Source organism: Chrysemys picta, chromosome 1 (assembly GCF_011386835.1).
Source record: "Chrysemys picta bellii isolate R12L10 chromosome 1, ASM1138683v2, whole genome shotgun sequence".
NCBI lineage: Eukaryota > Metazoa > Chordata > Testudines > Emydidae > Chrysemys > Chrysemys picta.
Genome location: NC_088791.1, coordinates 314,015,203 through 314,032,759, shown reverse-complemented (window position 1 = coordinate 314,032,759; position 17,557 = coordinate 314,015,203). Strand labels below are relative to the sequence as shown.

General features: G+C 43.8%; 1 protein-coding gene across 2 annotated transcripts in view; it reads right to left on the bottom strand.

Moving 5' to 3' along the window:
- MICU2 (mitochondrial calcium uptake 2) overlaps nt 1–17,557 on the bottom strand; it is a 252,718-nt gene that overhangs the window by 41,133 nt on the left and 194,028 nt on the right. For both annotated transcript variants that reach the window (XM_005304375.5, XM_005304376.4), the window contains 3 exons: nt 14,644–14,675; nt 14,467–14,542; nt 6,682–6,729 (listed from right to left, as the gene is read on the bottom strand). In XM_005304375.5, the coding sequence (XP_005304432.1) occupies nt 6,682–6,729; nt 14,467–14,542; nt 14,644–14,675 (156 nt within the window). The remainder of the gene's footprint in view (nt 1–6,681; nt 6,730–14,466; nt 14,543–14,643; nt 14,676–17,557) is intronic.

Here is a 17,557-nt window from a genome sequence, read left to right as displayed (position 1 = left end):
CTCTTGCCCTGGAACTGTGCTGGACGTGTTACACCGCACCGAGACTGAGCAGCCGATCCACCTCCTGACCCAGGATGCGGACCTGCTCGGGATCTCCCAGGGCCACACTGGGGGGCAGGGGGCTTGGCGGGGGGGGAAGTGAACTGCAAAATGTATCCCTCGGCAAAAGTGCTGAGGACCCACTGGTCCGATGTTATGCGGGACCATGTCCTGAGGAAGGTAGACTATTGATTGCAGAACACAAACTTTATTGGTTGGGGGGTCTCTCCCTGGCAACAGGCCCGGTGCCCCCCTGTAAATAGTCAAAACCACCTCTTTCCCTGTCTCTTGCCCTTAGAGGGACCAGGCTGCTGGGTAGAGCGGGACTGCCTCTGTGACTGGCATTTCTGGTCTCAAGGCTTTCTGTACGGGGGCTTATATCTGCTCCTAGCGGGTTGAGCCGCCGGGAGCGATTTGGCCTTGTCCTTTGCCGGAGGGACGGAGAGGCCCAGGGTCTGCAGGGTGGTGTGGGAGTCTTTCATCCCATGCAGCTGGACGTCCGTTTGGTCCGCAAAGAGCGCCTTGCCATTGAATGGGAGGTCCTGCATCAGGGATTGGGCCTCCATCGACAGACTCGACAACAGGAGCCATGATGCCCGGCGCATGGAGATTGCAGACGCCATGGAGTGAGCCGCCGTGTCAGCCGCATCCGACGCAGCCTGTAGGGCCGCTTTAGCCGCCGCTGACCCCTCTTCCACCAGAGCCTTGAAATCCTTCCTATCCCGATCCGGGAGAAGGGGCTCGAACTTAGGCAAAGACTCCCACAGGTTAAAGTCATACCTGCTGAGTGAGGCCTGGTGGTTGGCTATTCTCAGCTGAAAACTAGCTGACGAATAAATCTTTCTGCCAAAGAAATCGAGTCTCTTGGCATCTTTGTTCTTAGGGGTGGGCGCGGGTTGGCCTTGGCGCTCTCTGTGGTTCACCGACTCAACCACGAGCGAGTTAGGTGCCGGGTGGGAGTAAAGGTATTTGTGACCCTTCGCCGGCACAAAATACTTCCTTTCAGCCTTCTTGGAGATAGGGGCCAAGGAGGCGGGAGCTTGCCACAGGGAACTGGTGATATTGGCAACACCTTGGTGTAACGGCAGGGCCACGCGGCCCAGTGCCGAGGGAGATAGAATGTTGAAGAGGGAATCAGACGGTCCCTCCATCTCCTTGGCCTGTAGCTGAAGGTTGGATGCCACCCTCTCCAGCAAGTCCTGGTGTGCCTTAAAGTCCTCCTGTGGGACCAAAGGCGGAGGCGCCACAATGGCGTCGTCTGGTGCCGGAGATGTGGCATGCGCGGAGTTGGGCACCGCGATTGGTGCCGGGGCGTCGAGATCCAGGTCGGAGTCCGGTCTCGGGGCAGCTGAGTCCTGGCCTGTTGACTTATCCCGTGGGCGGCCCGACGAGGCTGATGGAGCTTGGGACACTACGGCGACGGAACAGGTCCCCGGGTGGGCTGGTACCTGCTGCCACAGTGCCCACTGGCACCACTGTCCTTGCTACGGGGTACCGTGCCATTGACCCTGTTGGGTACCTGATGGCACAACCTGTCCCGGCGGGGCAGCGCGGCCCGAGGACGGGAAGAAGGGTGCCAAGGCCGAGGTGGCCGAAGAGCATTTGGTGCCTTGGGAGCGATGGGAACGGTGCCTGTGGCGTCGTCTCCCTCGCGATCTGGACCTCGATGACAAGGAACGGTACCCCCTCGACGAGCTGCTTCGGTACCCGCGATGGTGGAACGAAGCCCGGTGCCGTGACGCCGAGGTACCCCGGGGGGAGTCTCTGGCCCAGTGTCTGGTTGAGCGGGAGCTGGAGCGCGAATGATGATATCTGTTGCGTCGAGATTGGCTCCGGTCCCCATGCCTGACCGGGGAGTGTTCCCAGCGCTTCTCTCGGTGCCTGTGCTCGCTGGCGGGTGGCGTAGAGGGGGCCCGTGATTCCCGTCTCGACGACAGGTCAGATGGTCCGGCCGGTGTTGATGATGGCCGGGAGTCCCCCGATGAGCGGTCGCTGCGCGTCGAGCGATGCGGGGAGTGATCCCCGGAGCGGGAGCTGCGGCTCGCCGAACAGGTCTGACGGGCACCTAATGGGGGCTTGCCTTGAGACCTGGGACCCATACTCGGTTGTGAGCTCGGTACGGGCAAAGACATAATGTCCTTTGCAGCCTGCACCGCCTCCGGCATTGACGGTATCCGTACCGGGGATATCTGGGTCGACGGCACCGGGCTGCTCCGCTCCACGCGAGTTGGAGGTCTTAAGCCCAGGGGGGACCGAGGGCTGCCCAGCACGGGACCAGCCTCCCCCTTGTCCTTATCGCGGCTTTACTGCGAGGCCGGGCCCTTCCCTTGCTTCCTGCAGGGAGAGCGGCGCCAAGTGGTCAAAGGCGCCTCGCTACGTTCCAACGATGCGGCGGCCTTTGCCGAGTCCGATCTGCGCACCGGCGTTGGTGTTAACGCCGACTCCATTAGGAGAGCTCGAAGTCTGAAGTCCCTCTCCTTTTTGGTTCTTGGTTTGAACGACCTACAGATTTTGCAGCGGTCGCTAATATGAGTCTCACCCAGGCAGCGAAGACACTCAGTGTGAGGGTCGCTCCTGGGCATAGATCGGCAACAGGAGTCGCACAACTTGAAGCCTGGGGCACGGGGCATGCCCCGAGCCCAAGCTAACACTGAGAACGATCCGACGAACGGTATCACTAGGGAAGAAAGGCTGCAGTGGAGCTGGAGCACAAAGTTCCGACTACCTTCACCGGCGGCAAGAAGGAACTGAGGGTGGGGGGAGCCCGTGGCTCCCTTTATAGCGTGATATACAGGCGCCACTCCAGGGGTCGCTATGGTGCTCCACCAATACAGGTACTGCTAAGGGAAAAACTTCTGGCACCAGTGCACATGGCAAGCACGCACACCTACTGTGGAATACACAGGAGCAATCACTCGAAGAAGAACTGGGGGTTTGTAGCTCTATGCAGGCAAACCATCAATTAGAAGAAAGCTATGGGACATCTCCTATAGTTTACCGGGGTCACAAAGGTCTCCAGGAATACAATGTTCAATACAATGTTCAATCTCCCTTGGGAATGTGAAGCCCCTTCAGAGAAGTTTTTAGTTTGGAGTTATATTTTTTCAGCCTTGGCTGACAAAAGTGTGGACCTTGATTTTTCTAACGTGCACAAAGCTTACGTTTTTGCAGAATGAAAACATTAAGAAAATGCCTCTTTTTGCTTTCCAGTGAATCTGGCAAAAATATTATACAACATGTTGTCTTTATATATTAGACATTATTTACCCCTTCACCAGCCAATTAGCATTTCCAATTGACCAACCTTGTGATGCACTAACATTTGACAAATATCATTACAGTGTGCTAATCCGAACTCTAAGGATACTGGTTTCCTCTCTATGGAAATGTTTCATTTGAAACCTTTCACCAGAGAGTTCTCTGGTTCAATAATAATAAGAGCATATCCCATAAAAACTTTAGAGAATAAAAGTGTAACGATTTATTGTAAAATTATTCATGTAATCTGTGTTGTAATTTACAGATAAGAAAGTAGCCTGTTGTAAAATATACAGGCTAGAACTGCTCATACAGTCCCCAAGAAGACACACTTATCTGATATGACGCAATGCCAATGCTATGCATTTTATAATGTAAATGTGGTTCAAAGAATATCTCAAATATATTTGTATTTAATTACACTGTCAGGCAAAACTGTAAAATCTGAACATCAGACCTGCATATTAGCCGCAAGTGTAGGTTCCATTTGGTCCTGCACAGCAAAACAGCATTAATTATCTCTAACTATTATAATGGCTAATTGGAATAAAGTTTTTGATAGAGATGGCATGCTCAGCTCCTGGAGTCAGTCACCAGGAAAGAAATGCTGGCTTTTAGCTGTTCACAACCCATAGCAGAGACTAACCAGGAGTATACCATTAACTAAGCCTTGGCACTGAACAAAAGATAATTGTGGTGACATGAGGCATGTCTGAGTGGGAAGTGAGTACTGCAATAGGTAAAATAAGGCCTCCATTTATCATGAAGAAATATTTTCAACACAGGCCATTGTTACCCAGATACTGGATTTCATATGTGTACAGGTGCACAGAAACTGGGAATATCTTAGCCGATAGAGGGGTAATACAAGAGGATAGCAGATCTAGAGAATAACTCTGTGGGGTTGGGAAAATCTCATTAAAAATGTAAATAAAGCCTCATAGAGCTTCTTTGAATAATCTGATTGTATCTAGTAATAATTAAAGAGTCAGACACATAGGCTACATAATTATGAAATATCAAGAACTGATTGATATGGGATAGATATTAGATACAGATGGAAGCACTAACCCTTGTTGACATTTGCTTTCAGAATGACGTACATGATAACCTTTTGTGTAACTTCAGAAGCAAAATTAACATTGGATTCATCCTGTATAAATAGGTTCCTTTGTTTTTGCAGTTCAATCCATTCCTATATGATATACCCTGGAAATAATGTCATTTGATTGTCTGAAAATGTGAAGAATTGCTTGCTTTGAAGCTGCTTCATTTCCTTCTTATTTGATCCAATGCATCAACATTGGTTTTAATTCTCAGCCTAACAACTGAATTTAAAGAAACTGAATCTTCTGCCATCTGATTTTAATTAAAACATACTATATAAGAATATCGATGCTGCTATTGGGTTCTCTTTTGTAATGTGCTTATGACTATCCAGTGCCTGATTTGTTTTGCAACAAAAAAATTAGTTTCACATTTTTCCTGTGGAGCTAGATCCTGTCTGCCACTTCTGGATTCAGTAAACCCCTGGCTGGTATTTCTATTTGTATGGAAGAATGTTTTCCTTCTCTTAAATACCAGTAGTGATCAAGATAGCCTATCTTGAAAATGACTATTTTCATATGTAAGAGATGACCTTACTCCTCCCCCCTGCTTTATGTAGGACATTACTCAGCCAGAATCCTTCTAGGCAATTACCATCTGTTTGGAAACACTTTTGAATAACTATTGTGCATTTAGTATTGCTCACATTCTAAATTATTAGGCCATTAGTTGTGGCACTGGAGGGTCACTACTCGAGGGGGGGGGCAGTATATTTGTATGATGCATTAGTTTATACTGATACCATGCACAATGTTGTGATCTGTATTAGCTAGAGTTTCCTGAAGGATGATTGCTTCATGTCATGTATATTGCATTGCTATAGTCCAGCCAGGAGGTGCTTTCCTCTGCCCACCATCATAACCTCTGTCTTGCCTGAGTTCAGTTTCATCCATGACCTGATCAAGCTCAGGACCATCTTGGTTGTACTGGTATGGTTACATGTGGTGAAAGATAGGTAGCGCTGTGTGTCATCTGCATACTGCTGGCACTCAAGTTCATGTTGTCTTTCCAGTTCACCTAGTGGCTGTATGTAGATGGTAAATAGAACTGGAGAGAGAATCAATGCTTGAGACCCTCTACGAAGTGAGCGGGCTGGTGGGAAAGATGTTATTTTCCATCACGGTTCTCTGGATGCATCCTTCAAGGAAGGGCTCAAAATCATTTTAGTGCCATCACCTCTCTTAGGTAAGACAGCAGTATCTCATGGTTGAGAGTGCTGAATGCTGCAGAGAGGTCCATGAGGATGTATGTCCATCATCCACGGACATCAAGAGAGCTAAGAATTTTGGTTTTCTCCTGCTTTTGTGAGTCTAATGGTTTGTGAAAGAGTATACTGGCTAACAAAACTGGGCCTATATGGTTATATAATTGGAATGTATCACAGCTAGCCAAAGGCCTCACTTCATAATGCCCATTATATCCATTTTGTCTTCGAAAGCTCTCCCTGACTTTTAATATTTCCCAGCTTGAGGGACAGACCACCAGAGTGGTACAGAGGAGTGGCATGTACGGAGCACAGGCCAGGATCAGTGTCTGTGAGGAAAGCTAAAAGACCCAAGGTCACCCCAACAAACTCAGCAAAGAATGCCATTATATTTGCAGTTAAAGCAGCAAAGGGCTCTCTTGAAAGCCACCTGCCCTCACTCCCTGTTCCCACTGTAGCCCCTAATGAAGGTGGCTGCAATAGCACTTTTCATGTCCAGGACTGCAGGCTCAAAGAACTACCTGCCAGCCCAAACATCTTTTCCATGTTCTTTTCAGCCCAGCCTTGTGTAGCACAATGAATAGTTTCCACATCTTTGGTGAGTGGCGGCTGGAAATGGAGAAGAGGGCTACTGAAGTAATCAGCAGACAACAGGGCAAGCAGAAGAGTCAGCCAAATATATATGAGAGAGAGAAAAAAACAAGGAAGAGAAATGGAACAGAGAGGAGGGAAGGAATTAGAAGAAAATGGATTAAAAAATGGAGTGATGTCAGCAATTGTTTGAGGGCATGGTATGAAGGAACATGATGGGTTCCAACTACTGCTGTCTATCTAGTGTCCTTTATACACCTCAGTATGTGAATATTAGAGAGACGGTGGATGAAGTAATATAGCTTTTACTGGACCAACTTCTGTTGGTGAAAGAGACAAGCTTTCAAGATACCCAGAGCTCTTCTTCAGGTCTGGGGATAGTATCTTGAAAGCTTGTCTCTTTCACCAACAGAAGTTGGTCCAGTAAAAGCTAGTAGCAATTAAATATTCTTGCATTATAACATATAACACAAAATACTTACTTGTGAGGATTGTCAGCAAAAAGAGGTACTCTGTATATGAGATCAGTCCTGAAATAAAATATTACCAAAAATGAAATGGTGAATTTTAAAATCAGCATATTGATCTGAAATATTTGTAGACTTTTACAATCAAACTTTGTATATTTAAAACATTCAGTTTCATATTAATTGTTTATTAAATAATACAACTTCTTAGAAATAAATATTTTCTTTTGTCATTATTTGTTAAAACAAAAATTTTGATTCTATTTTCAGTGCTCTGGAGGTGAACTTCTTTCTCGAGCATCTCTGTCATGTGGAAGTCTAATTGAGAGAGTTAGGTTTATTTGGTATTAATAAAAGACCTGAACTAAATGTTTGGATTTTCACTGAAAAATTTCAGTGTTTATATGAAAGACGAATAAATTAAATGTGCTTTGTCACATTTAGTACCTGGGAGGAGAACTACTCTACTGTTATTCTGAAGGATCAAAGTATTTCATCCTTTGGCAGCCTTGAAAAGGCGGAGAATAGCTTTCCTTTAATTCTCAAGGGGAATATGGCAACAAGCAAAGCTGCCAAGCTGCTAGATTGCACTGATAGTACTGCTGGGCCCTGTGCCAAAAAGAGGTTTTTTTTTTTTTAATAGCAACATGTCCTTTCTACAAGGTGAAAGTGTTTCCCCCCGCCTTTTGAAGGAAAATTCCAGAGTTTTCCTTTGAAACACCGATTTAAATGAAAAGCCTGAACAAAGATGTGACAGTGTCAAATAGCAGCATACAAGCTAAAGACAGAGAATATATAAAGCTGGTGGTTAAACAACAGAATCCTACGCATCTGCCCTATGATAATGTTTTAAGAAAAACATTTAAAGGGCTTCTTATGAACAGCTTTTAAAAATACTTTTAACTTGTGAAGTAAACACTGTATAACGTAGAAGCTGTTTAAACAGGCATGTTTAAACTACACTCTATTCAAAGATAAACATAATTTTTATAATTTATATTTAGCTAATTGATAGATAAGGAATCCTCTTACGCCTCAGTGATAAACAATAAACTTGATTAATCACTATGCTGAGCCAATAACATTTTTATTTGCTTTGAAATAATTTAATATTTTAAGTTTGTCATTTTATACCAACTCCAGAATTTAGAAATATTCATTGACTGAAAGCAGCACTGGCTGGAGAAATGAGCGCAGGGCTGGGAATCAGGAGAGTGAGTTCTAATCCTAAGTCTGCCCTGACACGCTGTGTAGATTTGGCCAAGTCATTTCTCCTTTTCTCTCAGTTTCCCCACCTGTAAAAATAGGGATAAATGATTCTTAGCCATCTACCTAACAGCTGCATTGTGAGGATTAGTAAAGTTATGTCTGTATGGTGCTATGACCAGACAAACACTATTTAGATATTAAGTATTATTTATATTTCAAAAATTGTGTTTATAACTTGAATGTACAATGTTGTATTAGTTCTTTCACATAAAAGGCATAAATTATTTGTATTTATTATTTGTACTGTGGTGGTGCCCAGGAGCCCTGGTCATGGACCAGGACCCCATTGTGCTAGGCGCTGTACAAACACAGAAGCAAAAAGTGATGTCGCTACATTTAATAGTGTTGGAGCCCCGCAGAAACCATCTGAAGTTGATCATGTGTGAAATAGTCTCCAAAATCTAGCTTGTGTGTGATGTCACCATAAAACAAAGCACCCATAGTCAAAACCTAACCAATATTTTATTAGTAAATTTTATCCAGTTGAAAATCTGTGCAATGGCAATTATGAGACTTCACACATTAGTAATAAATACACATATTGTATCAACAAAAAAACACGGGTAATTCAGCTTTTATATGCCAAACTGTAAACTACATAGCAAGGCACGTCCAAAGCACACATGTAGTTAATCAAAAAACCCACTGGTGACCTAACAACATTAGTATTCTCTTCAAACGTCAGTAAAGCATTTAAGATTCCAAAAGAGTATTTTACACTGGTCTCAAACTTTACTCAGGTGTTGAGTTTAGAGTATGCAGATTTGGAATGGTATCAGGTGATTTTTTCTATGGTATAGGATTACTGATTTCTATCCTAGAGCAGGATTATGAACAAAGGTGTACAATGAGACATTTTTTGTCTGCTTAATGTCAGAGCACTAATAGGGAGAATTAGTTAATTAGCAATTGCTCATGGACCTCTGTGGCATGCGAGTTTATCTTTAATTGGCTGAATTTTCAAAAGCCAAGTGTTTGAGTCACCATTGCGTTACTGCAGTTTCAAGTTGGTGTAATTCTACAGAAACTAAACGGATGGAGTTATGCTGCTATAAAGGGGAGTGATGCAATGAGGACTCAAACCCCAAATCTTTATATCTGAACCCACAATTTTGCCCATGGAAAAGTTTGCAATTTGAGCACAAACAGCAATTGCTTTGCATTCAGCAATCATATGGCTGGGCACCAAATGCAAACAAGTGTTGTCATAAATATACAGACCAAAGTACTAAGTACCAAATATACAGATCCAAATTACTATGGAATTTAAAAAAGCACAACTATTAAAACAACCAACTAAAAAGATCAAAAGCCCCATGGCTGAACCTTATTTTATGTTAATCAATTTAAATTATTCATGAAAGGCTGAGAGAATGGGGGAACTCTCCTATTTGGTTTTAAATTATCATTATATTTTCTTCATGTTTAGACAGACCTTTGCCTCCCCAATCTATTTAATTTAATTACCCAATTTGTAATTGCCCATGACATCTTCCATTCTGTTAAATACGGTGTTGAAGAGATTTAAGCTCATACCTAGTTCTTTGAAATGTAACTCATATTCCTATACTATACTGAGTAACAGGGCTTATGACAATGCTACCGGCAGATACTGAAATCAGTTCTTTTTCTCACGGCTCCAATAAAAGTACCCATTTTTTCCTCCCTCCATTGAGCGTTTCTTTCCCCAAAGATGATATATGTTCAGGATCCTAATTCCAGGGTCCTTATTTTGCTGCCTTGCCCCTAGTTTGCTGCCTTGCCCCCACCCAGAGGGTGTGATAGCTACAGGCATCCATGTAGGGCAGCAACTGCCTAGACGCAGCAGATTTCTGGAAGAAGCAGTGCCACAAATCAGTCTAGGCGATGTGAATTGCAGAACACTCCAATCTGTACTGCTTTAACTGCCCCATGTAGACCTTGCTGGTGTGAACTAAAAAGTATTTAGTGCATACTGATATAGTCCTGTACATCAATGCAAACTAGGTGCTTTTAATTCGCACCAGCAGGATCTACATGGGGCAGTTGGAGTACTCTGCAATTTACACCCCGGTAGACTGGTCTGCGGCACCACTTCTCTGAGAACCCTGCAGATCCTAAGCAGCAGTTGCCTAGTTTGCCTATAGCTACAGTGGCTCTTAGGGGTGAGTATGGGGCAGCCCCAGTGTAGATCCGCTGGTGCAAGTGGGTGATGGAGGCTTGCATCTCAGGCTGACGAAAGGTGTGAGTTGACATCTCATGCTAAATGAGAGTTTATAGGCAGGGTGGGGATAAGCCATGAAAAGCCTTGAAAGTGAAGACAAATAGCTTATGTTTGATTGCAATGGAGGAGGAGGAGCCAGTAAAGAGAAACAAAGGAAGGGGTGACATGGTCAAAGCACTGAGCTAGGAAAATGATCTTTGCAGCAGCATTTTGAATGGATACAGGCAGGGCAAACTTGCATTTGTCAAGGTCAAGGGAAAAGGATGTTGTAGTAATCAAGATACCAGATGAGGAGAGCCTGGACTAGAGTTTTAGCTGTATGGGTGGATAAAAGGGTCAGATCTTAGAGGTTATGCAGAAAGAATTGGTTAGGCTCAGACTCAGCCTGAATGATGTGAGGCTCTATAGAGAGGGCTGAGACAAAGATGATACCCAAGTTATGGACTTAAGTGACAGGGGGGATGGTGGTGTTGTTCACTAGTGACTGAGAATGAAGGAGGGAGGAATTGCAGGGGAGAGAAGATTAAGAGTTCTGCTTTTGCCATGTTGAGTCTGAGCAGTCAGCATAGTAAAATAGGTAAAAAAAGATAAAAATAGCAAAAAGGTGTAAAATATTTCTGATTGTTTTTCCACACCAACCTCAGTGACTTTAAACAATGCCATGTTATGTTTGATATTCTGTCTATGACTGATTATACTGAGGTCAACATATACCTGGCTGTCTCGAAGCAGATTTTTACCATGGAATCATTTCCATGAGAATTCATCTCACAATACTTATTACTTCACTTTTATTACTTTTATACAGATTTGACCACTTTACCTGATGCACAAACTGAACTGAGTTCTTCTTTGTGAAACTTTTTATTCTGAAGAGATCATTGACATTTATTCATTTTCAAGTTTACATTTAACAGGTGCAGTAGACAAGGTTTTTTTAAAACAATTTGTAAATACTATTGGTATATATGTGGACCCCATCAGAATTAAAGGATAAATGCTGCACGCATTACTTAATGCTTATGCCTCAGCCAATTACAACCAGATTCCTTTATTTTGGATTAGCAAGCATGTTGTATTTTCCTGGTATTAAAAAAAAAAATCTCCACAGTCAAACTGCTAAGATTATAAAATAGTAAGTGTTGCTAATAAATAAAATAGTCTTAGTAAAATATAAACAGAAATATATCCACAAGAACATGAAGTTAATTTTAAAACTGTCCACTAGAAGGCAGAATCTCCTAGCTTTCTATTCTGCAATCTGAACCAATGACAGTTTTACTGAATATTTAAATAACCATTTGATGTTAGAAATAAGCAACCTAAATTGTGCCTTCAAACAGTTGTAGATTATTAGTTCCGGGCACTCGTCAAAGTAGTATTTTGCATTTTTATTTAAAAAAAATATTTATAGCTTTATAAATGTGAAACTGAAACTGAATTCAAAGTGTTAGGTCAGTAAGGCGGTTTGGTGGACCAAATACTGAGCATGCTTCTATGGCAGCGGTTCCCAAACTGTGGGTCGTGACTCAAAATGGGGTCGCACTATCAGCAGATGGGGTCGCGGCGATCCCTTCTGTGTGGAGGACACCATTTTGCTCCACATGACTTCATATGTACAATACACACGAGGTCACGACGCATAGAGGATACCATTTTGCATTACAAACTGGCATTCTCTGCACAGCATGACTTCATATGCACCATATGTACAAGGTCACACTGGGCAGAGGACATCCTCCCTGCGGTGTAAGCTCACACGTAGGGTACATGCAAGGTCACACACACTGTGCGGAGGATGATATTTTGCTCTTCAAAATGGCATTCGCCATGCTGTCTTGGGTCCTGGCAGGAAAGACTTCATTCAAATGGGGTCATGCTGGCAGAAAGTTTGGGAACCCCTGTTCAATGGCCCTAATAGGATCTAAAGCTGTAGAAATACTTTCCCAATGTGCTGATAGCCAGACCAGCAGTAAACCCATTCCAGGGCAACTCCCAGCTACCACCAATAAAGCCCTCAAGGGAGTGAGAGTGGGGAGAGAAGATCTTGGAATGAAAGAGTGGGGATCCTCAGAGCCATATCTAGAATGGCCCATGGTAAATCAGATGGATGCATGGATCAGATCTAGCTTAGTAAGGCTTTTGTGACAGTGTAACGTAACATAAGCAAATTAGGGAAAAGTGGTCGGATTAAATTACTTTAAAGTGTGTGCATAACTCATTGAAAGATGATACTTAAAGAGTAGTTATCAATAGTTCACTGTCCTGGGTCTTATACGATTCAATATTTGCATTAATGACTTGGACAAAGGAGTGGAAAGTATGTTTATAAAATTTGTGGATGACACCAAGTGGGGAGGGGTTGCAAACACTTTGGCGGACAGGATTAGAATTCAAACAACAATGACAAACTGGAGAATTAGTCTGAATTCAACAAGATAAAATTCAATAAAGACAAGTGCAAAATACTATATTTAGCAATGAAAAATCAAATGCACAACTAGAAAATAACTGGGAATAACTGATTACGTGGTAGTACTGTTGAAAAAGATCTCGGGGTTATAGTGGATCACAATCTGAAAATGGGCTAACAATGTGATGTGGTGGCAAAAAAGGCTAATATTCTGGGGAGTATTAACAGGAGTATCATATATAAGACATGGGAGGTAAACTGTCCCATTCTACTCGGCACTGGAGAAACCTCAGCTGGAGTACTGTGTCTGGTTTAAGAAAGATGCGGTCAAATAGAGAATCCAAAGGAGAGCAACAAAAATAATGAAAGATTTAGAAAATCAGTTAAAAATTCTGGACATGTTTAGTCTTGAGAGAAAAAAAGACTGAGTGGGGACAGATGATATAAAGAAGATGATGATCAACTATTCTCAAAGTCCACTGAAGGTAGGAAAAGAAGCAATCTGCAGCAAGGGAGATACAAGAAAAAACTTAACTATAAGGATAGTTAAGTTCTGGAATATGCTTTCAAGAAAGGTTATGGAATCTCCATCATTGGAGGTTTTTTAAGAACAGGTTGGAGAAATATCTGTCAGGGATGGTCTAGGTTTACTTGGTCCTGCCTCATTGCAGGAAGCTCGAGTAGAAGACCTCTAGCGGTACCTTCCAGCCCTACATTTCTATGATTCTATAATTCCACACCAATGTCTGCACTTCAGCTAAAACTTCTGTGGTGAGTCTTACGGAAGCAATTTGAGAGTATAGAGAAAATACGGGCATATCATCCCATAAAAAATGTAGGGTATCTGTGTACCATCTATATCTGCATGGCCCAGAATTGGCAAAGGAGCCAGGGACAATGTGACCAGTGAGAGAGCACTGGATGCCGGTAGTTGGGTTACAGCAGCTGGAGAGGACGCAACTCCTGAGGTATTGTGCCACAGAGGAATGACTACTAGTGGTGCTGGCTTGGCCTCCTCTGCACTGGGAACCAGGGGACAGCGAGGGCTTGTGGATGCCAAGGACTCACTTCAGCTGAAAGGGAGCGTTGTTGGCTTCCCAGCAAGAGACACCAACCCTTCGTATCAAGCTCCAACTCTACCATCCAGATAGGGCCTGTGCAGAGACTATGGGTTGCTCTCTGAGAGCAACTTAGTTTGTGAGTGTTTGTTGCTGTTCCCTTCCCTTTACTCCTAAAAAGGACAGGGAAAAATTAAAAGAAAGTGTTGTTAATATTTATTTGCTGGTCCTGGATTCCCGGTTATAAAAATGTAATATCCTAGAGGCTGGAGTAACTGTTACTAGTTTATACTCCCAGCCTCTAAGTGGAGGGGCTACACAAGAATCCAGGGCCTGCTGGTCCTAAGGGGATGGGGGGAAAGAGTGGGTGTCACTGAGGCCCTGTCTGAACAGGAAAGAATAAGGGATTCAACCACGCTTGGAAATCAGGGATGCCCCAGAACAGGGGGGTACATTGTCAAGTACAATTTTTATCCAAGGTTTCTTTTCTACAAATTTTAAGTGCATTTAAATTACACAAAAATCTACCTAACAACCTGTTGGGATTAAACAAACAAAAGCCTACTTTGGGCTACAACCCACCCTTCTAGTAACTGGCTGTTGAGCTCTGCCTCCTCCATAGGCAGTGTCAGCTAGGTGTTTTTACAGAATTTCCTGGTGTTCTAGGAATGCCTGAAGGGTCTTCAGTTCCCAGCCCTGCCTCCTTGTCTTGAAAAGCTGAGAGAGATCTCAGCAGGGAGTTAACTTCTTGCTAGCTGGAAATCAAGTTGGGTTTGTAGAACCTTCTTTAAAATATATTCACATAAATAATTAGGTCCAAAAATGTAAGATGTACTTTCAGTACCAAAGTGTGTTACCTTTATCGCCGAGGTCTCTAAAAAAGGTTGGTCCTGGCTCAGCCTTTGTAACATTTACCAATGTAGCCTCTACCTCCTTTAAACACACAAATAAAAAAAAAAAAAATCAGTTGTGAAATAGAGTTTTAGTAACCGAAGGAATGAGAGTTCCTTTTGAGAACAGAACATTTTGCTTACCTTTTTTGTCAGTTTCTTGGCCAATGCTGTACCTGTAATAATAATAAAAAAATCATCATTCAATAACAAACTTTGACTTGCAACTTTGATCTGTAGCATTTCTTCAGATTTTTATGAGAAAATGGTAAGTAATATGAAACAGAATATTTTGTAGCTGGCAGTTTGTTTCTAATTCCCTCAATGATCAGGCAAGGACAATGTTCAAAAATAGTATGAATAACCTGTTCAAATGTTCTTGCAACCCAGATGAAACCACAAACTGCTTCAGGTATTTATTACTAGCTCAGCAGTGTGCTTTTGCGTACACTGTGCTATATATCCTGAAACTATTCAGACACATATACGCACATAATATATGTTGAAACAGAGTCAAGCACTCAAAAGTTAGGCAATGCCAGAATTAAAGTTCTTTTAATGTAGTTTTAAAAATCCAATATCTTAAGTTTTTAAAAAAAGCAAACGGAAAAAACAAATTTCATTACATGGAACCATACTGATGCCCACGGGTCATCCGCAGGGCCCCCATTCTTACATCTTGACCTGAGTAACTGGTAGCAGTATTAGGCGGCTCTCCTCTGTGTGAGCCAGCCACTACAGGGGGATGACACACATATTAAAGCAGTGATAGGCTTGACAGCTGTGAAACAGAGATGCAGACGTAGGAATCCTGGGTTCAATTCTAGCTTCTGGAGGGAAGTGTGTTCTAGTGGTTTAGATCTTTCTGCCCTTGTCACCCCAGCCTGTTCCTGCAATGTTTCTATCCCCTCTGTAACTCCTGTCCCTTTTGGGTTCCTATTGCTCCCAGTTTACCTGTCTCCCTTCTTTCCCACCCCGTAACTTCTAATTCTTTTCAATACAAGTCAGGTTGCTTCCATCTCCTCCATGCTGCCTGGGTGCATTGAGAACACAGGAGAGAGTCTCCCTGCTCTTGGTTCTGGTGCTTGGTGCCAAAGTGAATTCAGGCAAGGGGGAGGAACAATTCTAGGCAGGGCCGGCTCTAGCTTTTTTGCCGCCCCAGGCAAAAAAGCCTCCTGCCGCCCGCCGCCCCCCGGCGGGGAGCGCGGCAGCGGAGGGCGCCGAGCCCGGCCTTGGCCCCGCTTTCCCCGACGGCCGGAGTGCCGGGAGGAGGGTGGAGAGCCCGGCCGCGGCCCCGCTTTCCCCAACTGGCCAGAGCACCGGGAGGAGGGCGGAGAGCCCGGCCGCGGCCCCGTTCTCCCCGGCCGGCCGGAGCGCTGGGGGGAGGGCGGAGAGCCCGGTCGCGGCCCCGCTCTCCCCGGCAGGCGGGAGCGCCGTGGGAGGGCGGAGAGCCCGCTGCGGCTCCGCTCTCCCTGGGTGAGCACCGCCCCCCTCCAGGTGCCGCCCCAAGCACATGCTTGGTAGGCTGGTGCCTGGAGCCAGCCCTGATTCTAGGTAAAGACCCACTCAGTTCCTTGAGTCCCAGGATGGAGCATGCTCAGTTGCTCTGTGGCGACTGTGTATGTGTTCAGTTGGCAATTGCTGCTATGTGAGGATGGAGCACACTAGTGCAGACAGAATCTTTGACGAATAATACTCGTGGCCTCTAATAAACTACTGAGCATGTGCTAACTACAATTGCCAGAGGCTTATAACTTGGCCAAATATGGGTGGATTTTCACAGGGATAGCAAAAGGTAACAGTACAACCCCACAGGCAAATTTCAAGTGCCTGCTTCAAATCACTGAGGCGCTAAAACGTCTCAATGAAATGGTCATATGCATTTTTTTTTTTAAATGTGGACAAAATAATGCATTTCCCCTATCCTTGTTATCTGAAACAGCAGAACCATTTTTGCTGAAAATCTTTCCCCAAAAATTCAGCAGATACCTGCTATGGAACATTCAAAAGTTATAAACTACTGAAATTCTGGTATTTTTTATAGAAAGAGTTGGGGGCCCTCAGCTATAGGTGTTGCTACTCAGCCCACCTTATTTATTTATGCATATGAATATCAGTGTATATATGAGTGTATTATACACAGAAATAGAAGACTGGTGAGAGAATATATTTTATTGGACCAACTTCTGTTGACAAGAGAGAAAAGCTTTCGAGCTTACACAGAGCTCTTCTTCAGGTCTAGGAAACTTACTCTGAGCATCACAGCTAAATACAACGGTGGAACAGATTGTTTAGCATAATACATATTTCAAGTGACCAGTCAAGGTGAAGTAGCCTGTTAACACTCTTCCAGTCATAGGGGGGAAAGAAAGGGAGCGAGGAAAAAAGACAGTTTGGGGGTAGTGGTTAGTGGGTTACAGATTGTTGTTATAAGCCATAAATCCAGTATCTTTATTCAGTCCAGAATTTTTAGTGTCTAGCAAAGTTATGAATTTAAACTCCCAGGCTCATCTTTTGAAGTTGTTGCGCAGATTCCCTTGAGAATGAGAACTCACATATGGAGTGATCATTTTGTGAAAAGTGTTTGCCCATGGGTGTTTTTGTCTTTCATCAATTTCCTCTGTGAGTTCATTTGAGAACACAGTGACTTTCTCCTCAGGAAGTTGATGCTACTGTGGGAGTGCTCTAGAGAGAGTTTAATGAATGGGTGGTGGCTATTGAAGTTGAGATGGAAATCTATGTGGGAGTCTAGATCTGTCCAGAATATGAAAATATCATCAATGTACCTCAGGTATATCATTGGTTTTGTGGTGCATCTGTCCAGAAAGTCTTCCTTAATGTGGCCACGAAGAGCTTGGCATACTGAGGAGCCATCCTAGTACACCTGGCTGTTTGGACAAAGTGTTTGTTGTTGAATGTAAAATTGCTATGGGTGAGGAAGAAATAGAAGTTTGCTGATCTGTTTGTGGTGGATATCTGAGAATTGTCCATTGTCTTGTATATACTGTATTTGAGGCAGGCAGCGATGTAGTCATTGGGAGAGATGTTGGTGTATGGG